The 21,835-nt window shown below is 42.8% G+C and overlaps 1 protein-coding gene across 2 annotated transcripts in view; it reads right to left on the bottom strand.

The window, feature by feature from the left end:
• RO60 (Ro60, Y RNA binding protein) overlaps nucleotides 1-21,835 on the bottom strand; it is a 289,019-nt gene that overhangs the window by 183,941 nt on the left and 83,243 nt on the right. For both annotated transcript variants that reach the window (XM_086957015.1, XM_086957008.1), the window contains exon 4: nucleotides 15,638-15,784. In XM_086957015.1, the coding sequence (XP_086813141.1) occupies nucleotides 15,638-15,784 (147 nt within the window). The remainder of the gene's footprint in view (nucleotides 1-15,637; nucleotides 15,785-21,835) is intronic.

Below are 21,835 nucleotides of genomic sequence, written 5' to 3'. Positions count from 1 at the left end.
ACCTCAAAATGGCTGCTGCTGCCTCTATTGCAAGGCTGCCAGTGATGAGGCAGTATCCATGTCTAAATTAATTGAATGCAGTGCTTCGACAAAATACTCATAGAAGAAGGATTCCTCACAAATCGCACATCTAGATTCTAATACTGAACTTCAGGTCTAAAAGAAGTTGTGCGTAGTCTGCCTTGTCGTCATAACACAGCTGCTATTTGCAGTTGTCTGAACCTTATTTTGTGATCTTTGTTGGGCAACCAGCACCAATACAGACTCTGCCAGAGGATGACCAACCAGGCATGCAGGGGTATTCTTCCAGTCCCTACACTTTGTTTCAAGGCATGGTATGATTGTCGCAACTGTAGCAAGAATTTGCATCGCCTTCAGCATCTCATTCATAATGTGGTTATTGGAATGGCTCTGTCTGTTTTATTTGATATCTCTTTTAAGCACAAATTTTAAAAAATCCGTTTCTTTACTAGGCATTGTTCATTCAAATATTTGAGGCTACTTCAATTACAGAATGCAAGCCTCCAATGCAGCGAGACTGAAAAAACATTTGAGGTGGCATAAATGGTCTAGCTACTGAACCAAGCAAACACAATAAGATGATAGACGGAGTGCTGAAACTTTTCAAACACTCACCCCCAGTCATAGATTTGGGTTTAATCCATCATCCTTCTTCTGCTCACTAAGCAACCCCAGTGTGGACCCAGCCATATGCAAATCAGTCTTGCCCCTGCTCCTCATGGTGGGAACAGTCCAGTCAGTACTGCCAGGCCAGGTCCTTCCTGAACCGGAAACAAGCATCCTGGGACTGGTGGGTCTTAACTGTGGGGGCGAAGTGAGCAAAAGAATGATCATGGATTTGACCCAGACCTAATAGTGACTGGGGCTGTGTGTCTAAAAAGTTTCAGTGCTCCGTTTGTTATCTCATTGTGTTTGCTTTCTTGGCCCTAAGTTTGCAGGTTATACCCAGACGTGGGTCCCTTGCTCACTTTGCCACTGGATTCAAGCAATCCTGGCTGATAAGGGGTGTTACCCCAAAACCAGTCACAGGATGCTTGTTTCTGATCCAGGGAAGACCTGGCTTGGCAGTTCAGGCTGGACTGTTCCCCTGAGGAACAGGGTAAAGACAGATTTGCATATAGCGAAGTCTGAACTGAGGTGGTGAAATGAACAAAAGAACGATGATGGATTCAACCCAGATCTAGTGGCTGGGGGCGAGTGTCTGAAAAGTTTCAGCCTCCGTCCACCATCTCATTGTGTTTGCCCAGCTACTGAGCCAACATAATAATTTTATTCCGACTCCTTGTTTGATGGAGTATCATCTTGAAGTTCCCCATCTTCCTGGTCATTATTGTAATGCCCAATGACCTGTCATCCTGTGCCAAACGATCGAACTCCATAAGCGTTGGAACCTGATGGTTAGGTGTATCTTGTATTGACAAAGACAGTGGCACCAGTGGCTGCAACTATGATTGCAGTTCACAATGAGGATGAGTTGAAATAATGTTTGGTGGTCCAGAAGAACATGTGTAATAATCTTGAAGCATAAGTGTAAATCCTTAAACTTGAAAATAGTAACCTGAATCATAGACTGAGTGTGGTCTGATCGCCCTCTTCATATGGGTCAGAGCCATTTTGCTACCAGTCAACATCTTGGGACTCATCAAAAGGTTGATATGGCATATGGAATAGTTACCACTCATTCTACATTTTGGCGCTGGTTCGAGGTGCAGGTTCAACACATTCGTCACCTTGTTAGTCTTGACACTGTATTTGAAGTTATATTGGATGGCAAGCCAGCCCGAAAGGACAATCATCGTCAGACTCTTCCATGTCCAGAAGACTACGAGATGACAGAGACAAGACTTTGATTGGGGAAGTGTGCTCTGAAAGTGCCTTTCTGACAACCTTTAATGATTTAGAATTGTCGATGATGCAAAATCAATGAGTTATCACTGAGAAGGTCACAGATAGAGTCGTTGACGGAGTCTTCTGCAAAGTCTTCATCAACGCTTTATCCTCATCGAATGAGACATCCTCGTAGATGGGGAAATAGTAGATACCGGGTTCTCGTCAAAAAGGTAATTAGATATTTCATTGACGGGGCTGTCAAAAATGAGCTTGAAGTCTTTCTTGCTGATGGCATAGCTACTGCAGACGGTGTCTTGATATTAATCTGCGTCATTATCATGAATGGTTTTGTCAACAATGCTGTCATTGATATTATCATCAATGCCGGTGATAGAAATTAAACCTTTTCTTAAAAAATGTAGCTGGTGTAGACATACATTTATCAGAAGAAGGCTTTAACGGAGGATATTCCCGAAGTCCACATGTCAAAAGATTGACTCCTGTTTCCGATAGATTTCTTGTCAACCTCCTTGGGGATCTTAGCAGGAGCCCCTCAGAGGATGATGGTTTTTCCTCTGACGGTTATTTGCCAGATATATTTTGCTCTAAAGTTATGGAGGTCCAACGTACACCTCATTTGGTGGGGTTTATGTCTTTTTCATTAAGGTGAGTAGACTACTAAAGGGACACTGTTTGATGCCTTATCAGGTTATGATTTGCATTATACTGCTTTTGAATTATACTGTGAGACTTACCACTCAACAGGAATGATTTAATCATTTAAATGTGTGAGAGAACCAATACTAGAAAAAGAGAAACTTCTAGAGTAAAAAAGATTCTGGACTTTCAAGAAAATTTAGAGAGTGGTCAGTGGAATCCTTGGTGGTTAGATGCAGGTCTTAACATGCAGGTCTGAGCGGAGTTGGGAGCCTGTGTATAGGTCTTTTGTCTGACATATGCATGGACCAGTTCCATTCGGGGAAACTGTCCTGAGGCAGGCCTAGCTTTAGACAATTCTTATAACCGAGAGTTTGAGAGAGAGCTGTGAGTTACAGATTTGTTCTGGTATATTTATTTTCCTTGGCAAGGCGCAGAAAACACATCCCAAAAGTTAACATTAAAATATATTTTATAATTTAAAAACAGGTTACAAGGAATAGTAACAGACTACTGACACACTTGAACACAAGCTAACAGTACCAACTGTTGACCGTTTGTCTATTTGCCAGTTTGTCAGTTATATTTTTGTATACATATAGTACTCTAAATTAGCTATAAACATAAAAAGGCAGCATGTTGGCACTAAAAAACAAAGTACATACATTACCAAAACAAAGTTACTGCCTGAAACACCTGTTCTCTATCAAAACTGCAATCAAATTATAAACAATCAATACATCTGTGTGAGGCATCCCAGAACATTTTACGAAGACAAAAAACTCTCTCCCAATCACCATTTATTTATTTTTCTTTTTACTTTGAATAAAGTTAACATGAATCTGTATAATAAAACAAACTCCTCATAAAGTCAAGGATGTAAAATTCACACTGTGAAGCACTGCTACCCATACTCCATTTATTTTGTCCTTTTCAAAAGGACAATGTCAGACCACATTCAGTGGCCATGGGGCAAGCACCAGTAACTGGCCTAAGTCGTGGGGGTTGAGGTAATTTGTCTCTGATGTCCCCGGGCCCAGATCACTGACATAATATCGTCAGTCAGAATATTGAGGTACCGGAATATCGTGTTCAAAATATCGATGGACAAAATATCGACTTCCTATCTCCATAAAGGTAAGTACCAAAATATCAATACCAAAATATTGTTGTTAAAAATATAGTTGTGTAAAATATCCAATTTTTTTAATGTCTTAAAAATAATATAAACGTAATTAAACTATCAACTTAATTAAATAAAACACAGAATTATTTAAAAAAATGTTAAAATTAATAAATAATAAATGTAATGTAAAAGAATATTAAACATGCATAATTCTTTTTTTATAAATATATTAAGTTAATAATATTAATACATAATTATTAAATATAATTATAAAATGTTAAACAGATAATTAAAATTATAATTACATATATATCTAAATAAACCAGTAAAATACATTTAAACATCAATTTTATATAGAATAAATTAAATTATAAAAAAATAAAAAATAATATTTCACACTATTTTAATTATAACAGTAGGGAAAACGTTGCATAGTTTAGGGGATAAAATTACTATTCCCACTCCAACAAGTGTAACAGTAGGGAAAGTGTTGCATAGCGGGAGGGTAAAAATTACTATTCCTACTCCAGTGAGTGCAACAGTAGGAAAGGTGTTGGATAGCGGGAGGGTAAAAATTACTATTCGCACTCCACGAGCGCAACAGTAGGGAAAGTGTTGGATAGCGGGTGGGTAAAAATTACTATTCCCACTCCAGCGAGTGCAACAGTAGGGAACGTGTTAGATAGCGGGTGGGAATAATATACTATTCCCACTTCACCAAGTATAACAGAAAGGAAAGTGTTGGATAGCGTAGGGGATTAAGTTAGTATTCTTAATCCTACAATATAATTAACATTAATGAACAATTAATTAATTTAAAAAAATGTTTTGCCTCCCACCATATTCCCCTATAAACGTCACCACCAATATTGTAATATATTAAGCAATTAACATAATTATTTATCAATTAATTAATAACAATTAACAATAACATTAATAACCATCAAATATAAATTAATTCACACAATTAACACTATAAAATAACTTTAAATAAATATTATATAAAAATATTAATAATATTTAAATTACTTCCCACCGTACTCCCCTACCAACCCTCAACCCACCCCTAAAAAAAGTACACAATTAACATATTACCAAATTAATTATTAATAATTAAATCCAAATTAATAACCTTTTTTACACAATTAACAAATATCAATACATTATTATTAATTATTAACCAATTTATAATTATTAATTAACACAAATGCCAATGTAAATTATCAAATACAAAAAATAGTAATTAATTAATTTCTATTAAATTACTTTCCATCCTATTCTCCTATAAACCTACAACCCGCTATGGAATAAAATGATGCAAACATTAATTAACATATAATTAATTAATTAATGATAAAAAATAATATATTATAATTAAATTATTTCCCACCCTATTCCCCTATAAACCCACAACCGGCTACGGAACTAAAATATGCATAAATAATTTAACATAAAATTAATTACTTTAAAAAAATTCAAACATACATTACAAAAATGATAAATACTTTTAACACACATACTAACATTCAAAACACTACAAACAAAATCGATATTTTTAACATCGATATTATGACTGACAATATTATTAACTTCGATATTATAAAACACAATATTTCTTACCTTCATATCGATATTCTGCACCACTATATTTTTGGAAGTCCATATTCTGTCCTCTCAATATTTTAACTTTGATATTTTGACTGTTTACCCCAGGGCCCATCCTAATATGGCTGCGCACTTTACCATTGGGAAATTTCTCCCTATAGTAAAGTAGGAAACATTTATTAAATGTTAAAAAATAATAAAAATACTTTTGTTGTTACATATTAATGTTAATTTACTTGATATATTTATTTTAAATGTATAAAAAAGTTACAGAATGAATAACAATTTCAATTTAAAATGTAATTATTTTGAATACATTAAATTAACATTCTTTTTCTGAAGTTAAAATTAAACAAATTCCACATAAAGTAAAGAAGGTACATGCTTTTTTATGTATTAACCATTAAAAGTGACGTGTAGAATTAAGAGTAATTTAATTATATCTTAATTCAGATTAAATGTTATATTCATTTTTAAATTAAAAAGAGTATAAGAATATTTAACAATAATATAATAAAAGCTTTATTTTTCATCTGTTTAGCATGGAAATTAAATGTATTTCTATTTTTAAATAATGTAATTCAACATTATTTCCCATGGGGTTTTATTTTAAGTCCCTACCTCTATTATTCTCTTAAGGAGGGTGTTGTAGTACCAATGGTTGGACATATGTGGTGCTGGAAATTTACTAACGGCTTGAGTCCTTTTTAGGGCTAAGCCTACCAGCCAGCCTAGCTGGCTAATTTGCGTAAGACATTTTAGGACTTTCAGTACGTTAACCAAGGAATGCATGCCGCCCATTGCTTAGCATTGGCTTTGTGGATTGGCCCTCACATTTTCTGGCTTTCAATTTGCTGGCTTTATTTGTTTTAGGCTGTCCGACTTGAGTTTGTCTCTCCCGTTGCCCAAACATTGTTTACTGTATTATTCCACAAACTCACTTTCTGTAAACAAGCCTTTAAATCTTGTTCTTATCTTGTCACATTTGCTGTGCATTCAAAGACAGAGGTCAAATGTCATGCTCTCTGTTACAGAGAGCTTGGTGTTTATTTTTCTTTCTCCGACTTCACAAGTGAGAGAACTCATATGACAATCCTGGTGAGTACCCCTGTAACAGGAGAGTGTGTAGTATGTTGTTTTTCTAGCACACAACAACAACAAAAAGAACTTCGCTGATGTTTAAAAATTTGTACAAATGGAGCACATTTTCTTGTAATTCTGAAATGTAGTAGAAACAAATATTTGAATACGACCAAAACACATCAACACCCTAGGTGATGACATTTGCACACATTGGGGCACATTAGTATGCCATACCGGTGGGAAATGGGACCGCCCGCTAAGGGTGCGGCGGTCCTGTACATCCCATTAGGATGCGCCCGCCACACTGGCGAGCGCATCCCGCATTTTTAACATTGCGGCAGCGGCGGTGCTGAAAGCACCGCCCGCCACTATGCCAAAAATGCAATGTTGGTTTTTTCAATGCACAATGTGACCGGCACCGCGCGGTGCCTGCCACGTTTTACATTGCACCCCCCATCCCTGGGGATCTGCATCGGGCCCCCCAAGCAGACTTTGCATGCCTTTCCGTGGCGGCAATGCCGCCATGGAAAGGCATTTCAAAACCCACATTCTAATATGGCTGGCGGTGTCTTTCAGACACCGCCACCATATTGAACCTTTTTCAGCCCGGTCGATATGTCTACGGGGCGGAAAAGTGGCGGACGGTCTTTCCGTCCGTCGCGGACCCCCAGCCATTGTAATATGGTGGGGGTAATTTCTGCACGGATGGCGGGCGGATCGCCCCCGCTGGGCCAGCGGTGACTACCGCCGGCCCGGGGGCGATCCGCCCGCCATCCTAATGAGGCCTATTATTGATTGTGTGCAGTAAAACTCTATTTCAGTGCATATATAACGGTCATTTCAATTGAAAAAGTGTTGTCTGTAATGACAGTGTGCTACCACACCTTGCATACTTCACACTAATTCACTTCACTCCATTCCACTCTATGCCATGCCACTCCATCCCACTCCACTCTAAGACCCTCTGCGACACTCCATGCCAGTCGACTCCACACCATTCCAATCTACACCAACCACTCCACTACACAATACACCCCTCCACATTACCTACCCACTCCAATCTATCCCACTCCAATGTTCCACAATTTAACCATACCCACTTCGCCAAAATCTACCCCAACCTACTTTCCTCTAATCTAACCCCACTCCATCCTATCCACTCCATTCAACTCCCATCTATCCCACCCAATTTATCCACCCTACTCAACCTCACCACAATCTACCTCAATCTACTTCACTCCAATCTACCCCACTCCACCCTTCCTACCCCACCCAAGTCCAATCTACCCCACCCCAATGTATGCACCTCACTCCACCATATGTGTGTAAGAAAAGGAGGTATCCCCGACTAAATTTCATAAATCGGGATCACTTCATTATTTGAAAAGACAGGAATTTAGGAACATGGATTACAAATGGACACAAACTGACAACAAGTAGTACTGACTATGGATTAACTGACAACAGGAAGTAATGACTATAGATTAACAATAAACATTAAAGCATATGGTTAAAAGGTTGCTTTTATTTAATAATATTATTGAGGGTCTAACTTTTTAACATTCATTGATTTAGATTCAGCAATTGGTCTCATGTTGTGCACTTTGTCATTTTTATGTGTCACAATACATTACAGTATAAATACACAATTCATAAATAGATCCAAAATATACAAAAATACAAGAATACTTAATTTTAGTCAGGAAACATGGCTAGAAATAGATTATAATTGTCATTACTTCCTGTTGTCAGTTAATCCATAGTCAGTACTTCTTGTTGTCAGTTTGTGTCCATTTGTAATCCATGTTTCTAAATTCCTGCCTCACTCCACCATAATCTACCCCCCTGCGCCAATCTACCGAACTCCAATCTATCCCACTCCACCTCACGAAATCTACCCCAATCCACCTTAACCAGCTCTAAACCAATCTACCCCACTCTAATCTACCCCAATCCAATTAACTTCGAAACAATCTACCCCACTCCACTACAATCTACCCCAATCCAATTTACTGTACCCCAATTAACTCTAACCCAATTAACCCACATCACTCCAATCTAGCCCAGTTCATTTTACCTCATTTTAATCTACACCCACTGTAACTCAATCTACCCCACTCTAGCCCAATTAACCCACTCCACTCCAATCTACTCTACTCGAATCTACCCCACCCCTCTTAATCTAACCCAATCAACCCCACCTCACTCCAATCTACCACACTCCACTCAAATCTACCCCACTCTGCTCCAATCTACAATAGTCTACCCCACTCTGGTCCAATCCACTCCAACCTACCCAATCCGCCCCACTCCAATGTACCCCATTCCACCCCACTTGACTCCAATCTACCTCACTCCACTCTACTCAAATCCAATCTACCCCAATCCAATGCACCCCCTCCATTCCAATCTACCCCACTCCACTCCAGACGCCAGTGAAACCTATACAACTCTTCATCACTCTAATCTACCCCACTCCACCCCAATCTACTGCACTCCACCACAACCTATCCCACTCAAATCTACTACAACCTACCCCACTCTACCACACTCCACCCTATCCACTCCGCCCCAGTTCACTCTAGCACACTCAACTCTACCCAAATCTACCCCAATTTGCAACAATCTACCCCAATCTACTTCACTTCAATCTACCCCCACTCCACTCCAAGCTACCCCAGTTCACACTATCGCACTCAACTCTACCCAAATATACCCCACTCCTCTTCAATCTACCACACTTCACTCTAACCTACCCACTCCAGTCTAACCCACTCCACTCCACCCCACTTCAATCTACCCTACTATAACCTACACCTCCCAAATCTATCTCACTTCAGTCTACCCCACTCCAATCTACCCATCTACTCCACTCCAATCTACCCCACTCTACCCCACTCCACTCCACCCCACTGCAATCTATCCCTCTCAACTCTACCTCACTCCACTCTACCCCAATCTACCCACTCCAATCCACCCAATGCACCCCAGCCTACCCCAATCTACTCCACTCCATTCTACTCTACCTAATCTACCCCCTTAACTTCACTCCATATTACCACTTGCCACTCAAATCTATCCCACTTCAGTTTAATCTAACCCACTCCAATTTACTCTATCCCACTCACCCCAAACTACCCAACTCTAATCTACCCCTCTTCCAATCTGCCCACTCCAATCTACTCCATTCAAATCTACCCCATTTAAATCTACTCCATTCAAATCTACTCCATTCAAATCTACTCCACTCCACTACAGTCTACCCCACCCTAACCCAATCTACCCCACTCCAATATACCCCATCCCAATCTACCTCACACCACTCCAAACTACCCTAATCTATCTCATTCCAAAGTACCTCACTCCTATCGCACTCAAATCTACCCCCTTTCACTACAATCTACCCCACCATAATCCACACAAACTGCCCTATTCCAATTTACCCCACTCCAGTCTACTACTCTCCACTCCTATCTACCTAACTCCAATCTTCTGTACTCCACTCTTCCCCAATCAACTCCACTCCATTCCAATCTATCCTACGCCAATCTAACTCTGTCCACTCAAGTCTACTCCCTTTACTCCAATCTGACCCATGCCAATCTACCCCACTTTAATTTACTGCACTCCACTTTTCCCCAATCTACCAAACTCCACCCCAATCTATCCCACTCTAATCTAATCTGCTCCACACAATCTATCCCACTCCAATCTAACCCAATCTACTTCAATCTGCCCCTACTCAACTCCAGTCTGCCCCACTTTAACCAAATCTGCCCCACCACAATCCAATCTACTCCACTCTACCCCAATCTACCCCACTTCCCCATTCCAATCTATTCCAATTTACATCACTCCAATATACCACAATCAACCTCACTCCAATCTATCCCACCCAATCCCAATCTACCCCACACCACTCCAATCTACCCCAATCCCTTGCCTCTAATCTACCCCAATCTAGACCACTCCAAACTACCCCCACTCCATCACATTCTACCCTACTATATCCACCTAATCTACCCCACTCCACACACTCCAGTCTAACCAAATCCAATCCCAATCTACTCCACTCCACTCTACCCCAATCTACCCCACCTCAATCTACATCACTCTAATCTACCCCACTCCACCTAATCTCCCCCAGTTCAATCTACCCCTCTCAAATCTATCACACTAATCTACCCAACATCCCAGAGTGGAGCATCTGTCACCACTTGGGGAAGAGGAAAGGGTCTGCTACTTGCCCAACTGCGTTTTTTTTGCCATTACTGCAATCCTTTGCAGTTCCCTTCGAGATGTGGACCATGTCAGAGATTCCTCATACACTGCGCCCAATGGAACTTCAAATCTCACTGCAGATCCCGCATATGCCAATGAGCATGTGTCACTAGCAGGATGCAAGAGGCCGTGAATCCCAGCAGCCTTTGACTCAGTCTCACAGAAATCTAGGATAGAGGCTGAAACATCGGCATTATAGCCTGAATATCTTGGACTCGCCGTTTGGGAGGATAAGCCTAAAACTGCACCGTGTACAGAACAGCTCAGATGAAAGGGAGCATCTTAGTCAGGTGTAAATTTGGCACATTGATAGTAAACCCCAGTGAGTGTAGGATGTCCTCTGTAGTCTGGAGGTGGGAGACGACAGCCTGGGCCAGGGCCCACTTTTAATAGTTGTTGTGATAGGGCAAGGCTGACACCCCTGACCCCTGCAAATGAGCTGCAACCAGCGCCATCACCTTTGTGAACATCTATAGGGTGCTGGCAAGGTCAAAGGGGACCACTGAGAATTGGAAGTGCCCGTGACCTCCTGAGAAGTGCATGTAATCCCCGGGGTATCTGATTGCCAGATTTCAGAGTATCCAGACAGCAGTAGCCAAGCTTGCGTTGAGCCGACCACGTCGCTCCTCGACAACACAGGCATTAGCGGAATTACACTGGCTCCCAGTGGCGCAAAGGATTTTGTTTAAATCCCTGTGTGTAACTTTTAAAGCACTTCATGGGCAAGAGCCCAAGCTGATCCAAGCCAGATTTCAATGGTACTTACCCACTCGTAGCCTTCGCCCTGCTTCTGCCAACTCTGTCAGGATACCAAGGACAAGGAGAGCAACCATGGGCTCCCCCTGGAAATCAGGAGCACTCAGAACTTACTGCTGTTCCGTAAGAAAGTAAAGACCTGGCTCTTTCCTAAAGCTTGATCCCGGAGTTTTTTTTTTTTTTAATTCTTTATCAGCTGCTCCCATCTAGCTCAGCTGTCTCGTATTCGGGTTCTCTTGCTGTCTTAGCGCCAGGATGCCCGCAGGGTTACAGTGCGCTCTATAAATGGTAGAAATAAATAAATAAATAAGTAACGCCTGTAGGCAGGCAGGACGGAGATGTGAAAGTATGAGTCCTGCAAGTCCAATGCTACTGGGTCCAGGGCAGACAGGCCCTGAGCAAGCATGAGCATACTGAATTTCTCCTTCTTGAGGAAGAAATTGAGAGGGCACTGGTCTACGATAAGACAAAGGCCTCCATCCTTTTCGGACACCTGGAAATACGGGGAATATCAACCATGACCTACTTCTGGCTTTGGTCCTTTCTCTATCACCCCCCTGGCCAGGAGAGATGCCAGTTCCTGGCAGAGGAGGGATAGGTGGCCGTCCATCAACCTGAAGTAAGTAGGTGTCATGGATGGAGGAATCATCACGATGGGGAGGGAGTAGCCTCTTTAGACGATCTGCAAAACCCACCAATCTGATGTTATAGACTGCCAGTGGGGCAGATGATGGCATATCCTGCCCCCATTGGGTGCCTATGATGCTAAGAGGGCAGATTACAGGGTTTGGAGGCTTTGGCTGCCGGGGGAGTGGGGGACCGGCCCGACCTCTGGCTACCCAGCTCATGGGGGTTGTGGGTGCTGCATCCTTGGCCAGGCACGGGCTCGGAAGCTTATGCTCTGTGGTGGCTGGGAGGGTATAGACATGGCTAGAAGCCTCTTCCATGGCGACAAAAGATGGGTCCATATTGCTGTCATAAGGCAGGCATCCTTCAGGGTCCAGCGACTCCTCCCAATTCTCCCTGACCCCCAGCCATGAGAATAGGGTTCAGGCTCTGGCCTGGAAGGCATTACTCCAGTCGGCACCGGAAGATGTCCCTCTGGCTCTTTGATGGAGTTGGGGATTAGAATGAGGAACAGTGGCACCGGTGGGCGCCAACAGCACCGGGAGCATCAGCATCTGTGCCTGGGGTGGTTAAGGTCGCATGACTGACCCCCGTCCGGATCCATCTTTGGATCCAATGGGCCCGATTGGCACTGGAGCTGGTGGCGTAGATCTAAAAAATTATGCAAATGTCCTCATAAAAATCTTCGAGTTGAGCGGGTCGCTTCTGCTCCCGGAAACTCAGTGAGGCGTGGAACCGACCCAGGGGCTGGCTCAACTGCGGAGCAAGCTCTTGAATGCCGGTGCTCTCTCATCACGTCCGCCAACGGACGAGGTGAAGTTGAAGACCTCTTTGACTTCTTCCTCTTCTTCTTGCAGTTTAATTTACCCAAGTGACCCGTCGACTTTGAGTCCGACAAGGATCTCTGACTCTGTGACGCTCTCTCCGGATATGCGTTGACTGGCGCAGAAAGAAAAGAATCGATGTCAGCGCACTGGCTAGCACCAACATAGGTACTGCGCAAGTCACTACCAGCGCGAACAATGCCAAGGACGCCACGCGGAGTCAAACAACTTCACCTACCGGTGTGTAGGGGCACTGCTTGAGAAAAATTTCTTGGTCCAGTCTGACACCTGGAGATAATGATGCAAAAGGAAAGGAATCCGTGGTTAGAAGTTGATTCGATCCTTTCTTGTCTTGCTCAGGTCCTTGCTGCTGATTCAATAGTGTTCCTTCTTATTCTTGTTTTTATCTCACCCAATGAGCATTTTGGACTCACCATTTTCTGACTGGATGAGTTCAATCCAGGCGCTGACATCAACACCTTGCATTTCAGTAGACAATGGATTATTTTGCCCCCCTCTCTCATTACTTCTGCGTCTGTTCCCACCCCACTTTTAATTTACAAATTAGCTCCCACTTCCTCTGGCCACACTCGCTTTCCCCCAACATGAAAGGTGCAGTGGGATCCATGGAGCTAACCTGATAATTTGCTAATTAAAAGAGTGGAACAGGAAAGGAGGGAGGGGACAGGCAGAAAAAGAAGAGAGAGAGTGGGCAGTGAGGAGTCAATCATTCAATTTGTATCTATTACATGATGGTCAGCCATGAATGTGTGCAAGACCCACAGCTATATTTAGAAACCTTTATGAAAATCTTTTCAAGATGGCTTCCGTGCCTTAACATTAATGTTCTAATGGGGGTCAAAAGTGTTTTCATTTTATCTTTCTCTTACACCATTTCTTTGAGTCTTGAGAAATTTCCCAACTGCCCCTTTATTAATTAAAATATTCTGATGTGCAAGCTGCTTCAAGACAAAAGGTAAGAACACCTCAGGTGGAATGTTTGGTCGTGATAATCTTAGTTCTCCTCCAGTACAATAGTTTTCTGTACAAAAGTGCCCTTTGAAAAATAACAAACACCTTTACAGTCTTAGTAAAGGGGACTAATTGTCCAAATTTCATACTTTTTTTTAATGAAGCCAGTTATATCCAAATAGTGACTAACTCCATAAAAAATTACAAGAAACATCTTTCACAAATCGTTTTATCAGCAACAGAAAGAAAAGCATGACAATATTAGCAGACAGGTTGCCAAACAACTAGGATGAAAAACTGTCACTGCGCCTTTAAGTAACCACCTCCCCAGGGTCCCATCACGCCCCCCTCCCCACCAGCTGACAGTTCAATCCGTTAATTTTTACAGTTAAAAGCAGGCTCCCAGTAGAAGACTTACACGTTTTCCAATAATTCATCTGGAGATGTGGGAGGATTGGTTATGACTGATGACTATTTCCCAAGGTAAAGAAATATGACTGCAGGGGATCCTCACCAATAGTCATAAGCAGTAACCAGAAGAGTAAGATTATTCCAAATAAACAGGCAAGATGAATTAACCAAAAGCACCATACCTCCCAAAAGATTTCTCAAAGAAGCCTGTGCTATGTGGGCGTCCGCCCAGGAGTACGAATTAAGACCTTTTTGCCTTGTAAATTTATTGACAGATCACCAAGTGGCATTTGTACATATTTCTGAGCTAGATGGCGATGGGGACCTAATTGGGGCAAACATCTTTTTTATTCCCTCCAAGAAATCTTTCATTACTGGCATTCTGAAGAAAGAACTTTGAGAAGCGGATTTCCTGTATGCAGTAATTGTCACAAGTTGTACCTTAATTGAGTAAAGTGCAACCCAGATCTCAAAAATTAAGAGGATATTGGAGCAGCACTTCACATAATCCATCATCTGTTGCATAACTTAAAATATTTTAAATGGCACCCTGGGAAGATTAACAGATGATCTTTCAGTTGCTGGGTGCTGTTTTGGGTGTTAAACGTATACTAATGAGGAAAAACGTGCACCCGGATAGTGTCAACATGTTTAAAAACAAAAACATAGTGAAGAAATGCTGCCACAAAATGTGCTGCATGTTTAATTTAGTCAGCCCTTCCGCATAATTCAGTTCTTCCACATCGCATAATTTCAGTGGCCATGGTAAAGGGTGATGCCTACCCCCACAATTCCCTGCTTTAGTTCTTTTCTTTTTTGGTGGGTCGGGGGGCTTAAAGCTGCATCCAAATCTGTAGTAATTAAATTTAATTCTATTGGTGATTAGTCTGCCTCCATTGGTATGTTTCTAATGAGATAATTTAGTAAAATAAGTTTGGCTATTAAAATGTGCTCAGTAATCCCACAGGTAGTCAGGGATATTTTTAAATGTACGAATATCTGAGGAAATCCAATGAAGTAGTATGGTATGTATCTTCATAAAAATCTGAAAGACTCTAGGTGCACCTAAGGAAAAAAAATGTTTTAAGGGGAAGAAAACAAAAAGCTGCCCATAAGAAGAAATAAAACTCAAACTCAGGTGCATTTTCACAAGACACCAGAAGACAGATCATAAAAAACACGTTTGTTTTCGGGGAAACCGCCTGTGGTGGCAAAAGTAAAGGGAACTCAAGTACAGGCAAAGGTTGGGAAGACTTAACAGCCCTTAAGGTATTCAGGGAAGTCGACTCAGACTTTCCTTGGGACACTGTAAACTACAAAAATATCCAGATTTTTCACATCCTTTGCAAGGTATTATTTGTTAGTAGTAACCACACCTGCTCCAAGAAATTAATACTTTTCTTTGGAATTCCAGACGTGGCTGAAGACATCCATGATGGCTTACCTTTTTCAGCAAATGTTCGTTGCACAGTCTTTCACACACCAGTGTAACCTCCGCGCTTGAAGGTGTGAGCACAGAACTAGCCGTCATCTTTCCCAGGGTCCTCATCAAGGCTGTGAGGGGCATTTCCCGGAGCAGGGCCTTCCAGACCTATTGTGGTTCAAAGATGTGGTTGAAAATTAAATGCTTGTGACATCACCGTTGGAAGAACATCACCCAAAATCACTACCCTACCAAAGATTCTGAAACCTCAACCCTGCCAATGATGCCAAAATCACCACTGGGTCGTGGAGTCAAAACACATGACCCTACTAAGGACTTCAAAATCACCACACTGGCAATGATTCCAAAACACCAGCAAAGACAAATGTTACTAAACATTAACCTAGAATGTTTTCCAAAAACATCACATACCAAAGGCTCCCAAAACCCCATCGGGAAAAAAGATTTAAAACCAGACCCTTGCACTAATTACTAGAATATCACCCAAAGCAAGGATTTCTAAAACACCAGGAAGAGAATTTAAAAACCACCTTAGTAAGAATGTTTTATCCTCCCATGAGGACTGGCCCTCTTACATGTGTTCTTATTGTTCAGGTTATTTATACTTAGAGATAACTTTTTTTCAGTTGTCCTGCTGTTAACAGCTCTGTTTACTTGAGCAATTAAACTTCTGTCGCTTAATTTGCTTGCTGTGTGCCTCACCCTCACCCCTCCCACAACACTGCTTTGGTCTTTTATCTCCCATGCCCCCACCTCGCCCATCCCACAACAATGCTCACATTCCCCCACCACCCCTCGGATGCCACTATCATTTGCACCACAAAGCTTGCCCACCTGAGATCGCGTTTGAATTCTTATGTTATTTTAAATTATTCGCATTAGTCGCTTTTATTTATATAGTGAGCTGCTTTTATTTATAAAGAAATAAAGTGCACGCATCCATGTGCTCAACGTTGAGCCGACACCAGATTTGAACACGGATCCCCAGCTTTCCAGTCGGCAGCTCTTACCGCTGAGCCATATCTTTCCTAGCCATGTTGCAGGGTGCAGTATCATATGTGGCCACAAGAGGTCCCAAGGGACACCTAGCGACAGCCTATGGTACTTCACCCTCACAACTCTGCTTGTTTTCTTCATGGCAGCGCAGCTCAAGTTTCTTGGTGAGGTTGGTGCTTGTTTTACGTTGGAAAAGGAGCGTGAATAGGCAAATATTTTTAAAAAGTTGTTTTCTATCAGAAAGGTTGCGTTTGTGTGCTTTCAAACTGTATGTGTTTGTTCATGCATTTTTTTATAACAGATTTTATATTATTTTAGGTTTAAAGTCTCTGTGATCTTGTTGTCCAACAGACTGCCTCTTTACATATGGGTATAAATGAATAGTGTTACATCACAGAGTATAACAATTCAACTACAACATTACAACCCCAATGCATTAGATTCTTTTTGGTAAAATGTGACACTTCCAGATACAGTTCATAGTCTAAAGATGATATTTCATAGTGTGTATCATATCCTTGGAGTCCATAACATCCGACATCGTTGTCTGCTGTGGCGAGACAAGGCCACGGTAATCTTCCCATCTCTGCCAGAATTTGGGGTGTTTCTGTGGGCATCGACTCCACTGGAAGATCAGTATTTCTAGCCCCATGCAATAGTCCATCCGTTTTTCCATGCCCCAACTGTAGGGAAGGAGTCGGATTTCCATAGCCTGGCTATGTCTTGTTTAGCGAGGATTAGGCCTAGCCATAGAAGGTGACGTTTATACCTGTTGCCACCAATATCATGAGAGATATGGAGTAGTGTTAGTCTAGGAGAGTTGGCGAGTTTTCATTTCAGGATTTCTGTTAGGCATGCGAGTACTCGGAACCAGAAGCTATCTAAGGCTGTACATGTCCAGACGGTGTGTAAAACAGTGCCCTCGTCGCTCCGGCATCGTAAACATACGAGGGAGTAAATAAACCGGCTCTCCATAGTCTGTAGCATGTGTAATATGCCCTATGAAGGTACTTAAATTGGATGAGTCGTAAGCGTGATGAAATAGCAGCCCCCTGTGGGACTCCAAGGCCTCCATCCAATAATCGGATTCTAGGGGGCCTATATACCTTTGCCAAGAAGTTTTCAATGTCTCAAGTGTTGTGGAGCTGTGTGTAATGAAGGATTGGTAGATTTTTTTGATTTTATGATCGCCTAGGTTGCCCATCAAGAGTTTGCCCTCCAGAGGGTTGAAGTCTGGAAGCTATTCTAGCATGGCTATGTGGGGTGTGATGGCATGATCGAAATGTAGATTTCTACAGAACTGGGAATTAGGCATTGAGAATTCATCTTTAAATTCCTGGGATGATTTGAGTGTAAGGCCATGCATGACATCTCCAATAGCGGAAATTCCTATTCGGTCCCTTCCACGGAAGCCATGGAGAGCCGCCAACTGGGGCAACAGTTTGTTGTGCAATAGCAGTGTTTCGCACGTGATGCGCCCCCACCACCCACCCTTCAGAGAGACTACCACCAGGAAAAGATTACTACTCTGGTGACAGGTGGGATTCTCTGACAATAAAAAGCCTAGGTATTGCAGCCCCTCTGTGGCTTGTGGCAGGTTCTCTGCCCAGTCGTTGCACCCAAGGGTGCCCCGTAGTGGCCAGATGGTTGATTTTTGTGTGTTTATATATAGGTTAAATGTTTCCCCAAACATCCACATTATCTGCAGAATTCTAGGGCCAGTTTTGTATGGGTCTATAAGAAAAAATAGTAGGTCATCTGTGTATAGCACTTTACGATCTCAAATAGAAACTGTCCCCTAAAAATTCCCTGATCAGCGTGTCTTTCCGGACCCAGATGGCCAGAGGCTCAATGGCCAGCGCAAAGAGGAGTTGGGACAGGGAGCACCCCTGTCGCGAACCGCGTCTAACGGAAAAGGGGGCTGAAATACTGTTTGCTACCCGAACTGCAGCAGTCAGGTCGGTATATAAGAGCCTAATACATGCTATGAACTGAGGGCCAAAGTTATAGCATTTTAAGAGTGTGAATATGTAGGTCCAGCTGACTGAATCAAAAGCTTTGTCCATATCCGTCAACAGCAAAGCGGCAGGTCTGCCCAGGCGATCTACGGGTACTATTGCATTGTGGGCCCTTCTGATAATATGGGGGGTGGAGCGGTGAGGCATAAAACTAGCTTGATCTAGGTGGCCAAGGTCTGACATATACGGCATTAGTCTATTTGCAAGGACTTTGACAAGTATTTTCGCCTCAGTATTAGGAGGAATATAAGGTGGTAGGAGGTATGGTGTTCAGGTGGTCTGCCAGGCTTGGGAAATACCATTGTTTCGGCATGTCGCCAGACTGGTGGCAGCCGCATATTTTTAACCTCTTCTTGAATTACGCTGAGGAGGTGGGGTCCCACTTGGGTTATATAGGTTTTGTAGAATTCACTGGGCTAACCGTTTGGGCCGGGGGCTCGGCATGTTTGCAATTCTGATACCACTGTTGTTAGTTCTTCTAAGGTAATAGGTGTATCTAAGGCTTTCCGTGCGTCATCTAATATGGCTTGTGGTGGTATGTAATCGAGAAAGCTCTCTATTAGTGAGATGTGTATGACTTCCCTTGGTTTGTATAGCTTCCCATAAAATTGTACAAAGTTACGTGCTATTTCCGCCGGGTCTGTGAGGGTTTCTCCCTGTATATTGCAGATGGGGGGGGAAGGTGAGTAGGTGTTGTAGCCTGTCTGCACAGGCGGTATAGTAGTTTGCCAGACTTGTCTCCCCATTGATAGATTCTACTCTGGGATGCCAGTCATGTGCGCCCCTTTGATACTGTTGTTGGGTAGGGCATAGGTTTCTACAAATTATGTGTGCATCTTCTTCCTGTCCCTCTCTCTCTCTAGCATTATCATGCAGGCTTCTAATTGTGTGAGATTATGTGTCTGACGTTCACGTTCTGCCCTTGAATGGTACGTTTCATAGCCTTCCATAATATTTCTGGGAAGGAGGCTCTTTCTATATTGACACTTCTTAATGACTCACTTAAAATGGGCTCGGTCCCTAGTTCCTTTAAGACCGCTGAAGTAGTGCCCATTCTAAAGAAACCCAATGCTGACCCGTCCTTTATGAGTAACTTCCGTCCCATTTCCCTGCTCCCTTATCTTAGCAAAATACTGGAAGCCCATGTCACCAACTTTTTGAGCTCCTTCATAGAACGTACTCAATTCCTTGACCCTCTACAGGCTGGTTTTAGACCCGCCCATTCAACTGAATCAGTCATACTTTGGGTGATGGAGGAACTGCGAAGGGGGGCAGACCTTAAGACCAGTCAGATCCTGGTGCTCCTGGATTTGTCAGCCGCATTTGACACGGTCGACCATGATATTTTGGTCGACCGTGTCAGTGATGCCGGCATCCAGGGGCTGTCCCTTGAGTGGGTTCGCTCTTTCCTAAGCGACCGTCACCAGGCTGTCCGTCTCTCCCACTTTACTGCTGATAAAGTTAGGTTGACATGTGGAGTCCCTCAGGGCTCTTCCCTTTCTCCCCTTCTTTTTAATCTGTACCTTACCCCTCTTATTCGTTCTTTACGAGGCTGTAACGTCACTGCATTTAATTATGCAGATGATATTCAGCTGGTCTTCGATATTGACTCATCGGCCCAATCCATCCACAATTTTCAATCAACTTTGTGTTTTATTAGTGACTGGATGGGGGAAAACCATTTGAAGCTCAACCCCGACAAGACCGAGCTGGTCTTGATCGGGGGTGTCTCTAATCCTTGGAGCTCCAACTTTTGGCCCCCAAGTCTGGGCCCTGCCCCCGCCCTGTGGACTCTGTTAAAAGCCTCGGAGTCACTATCTGCAAGGACCTTTCGATGAAGCCTCATATCAATGCTGTGGTCTCCTCCAGTTTCTTCCATTTGCGTAAGGTCCGGAAGATATCTTGCTTTCTGACCACGGAGGCCCTTGCCCTGGCTCTTTTGGCCCTCGTAATCTCTAGGATAGATTACGCCAATTCCCTCTATGTTGGCATTCCTGCCTACCAGTTGAACCGTCTGCAGCTGGTACAGAACCAGGCCGCAAGACTGATCTTTCATCAGCCCAGGCATCATCATGCCCGGCCCTTGCTTAAAACCCTCCATTGGCTCCCGGTAGCCAAACGCTGTGAGTTTAAACTAGGCTGTGTTATTTTTAAAGCTCTGGCTGGCCTTGGCCCAGCCTTCATCTCCTCTTTACTTCATCATTACTCCCCGCTGCGCAACCTCCGGTCCTCCCATCTCGCCTTGCTTACTATACCTCTCTCTAAGCGCAAGAAGTATGGAGGGCTCAGATTCTCGTTCCTTGCCCCCTCTTTCTGGAACGCGCTCCCTCTAGAGTTTAGACTTAATGCTTCTTACGCCCATTTCAGATCTCTTCTGAAAACCTACCTGTTTCGCAAGGCATATGATTAGGTACTCTCCTTCCCCTCCTCCTTTCATTTTCTCTGTTATCTGCACTTCTCTCTGTTTGTCACAATTTTGCCAATCGCGTTATGAAACCGTTGGGTGTAAGCGCGCTCTATAAGAATTTTTAACATAACATAACAGGGTGAAATATTCTACCAAAGCTTTATGAATTTAGGATCTATACTTTTGGTTTTGCATACCCCAGGGGGAGAGTCTCCACCGGAAGGAGCGCTGATGCGGTCCTATTAAGATTGTATCACGATTGGGGAGTGGTTGGATAGTTCCTGGTGCATAATTAGGCATCTGATACTCTTCGGAGGTAATTCCCTGGTATAAATATATAATCTATTCAGAAGAAGGTGTCGTGTGCTGAGGAGTAGTATGTGTAGCAAGTATCATGTGGGTGAAGCGCTCTCCAGGTATTGACCCAGCCGACCATATCTGCAAGGGATCGAAGCTTTGACACCCTTGGCCTCTCTATAGTTCTTGAGGGTCACCCCCGATTAGCGGACACATTCATCACATCATTCCAGTCTCCTCCCAGGACTACAAGACCCTCAGGGATTAGCCCCATACATCTACCAGGCGCTCGATAAAGTTTTGAGTAAGTGGGGAGGGGCATTGACACTACCAATCACTATATGCTCTCCACACATAGTCCTTTGACTAAAATGTATCTCCTGTATGGATCGACCCAGTTGCGGGAAACTAGGAATGGAATTCGGTGATGCACAAAAATGGCCACACCCCGAGAGCCCCGTTTGAATCCTGCATGAAATA

This window comes from Lissotriton vulgaris, chromosome 1_1 (genome assembly GCF_964263255.1).
Source record: "Lissotriton vulgaris chromosome 1_1, aLisVul1.2, whole genome shotgun sequence".
Classification (NCBI taxonomy): Eukaryota; Metazoa; Chordata; class Amphibia; order Caudata; family Salamandridae; genus Lissotriton; species Lissotriton vulgaris.
This window is presented reverse-complemented; position numbering and strand designations above follow the sequence as displayed.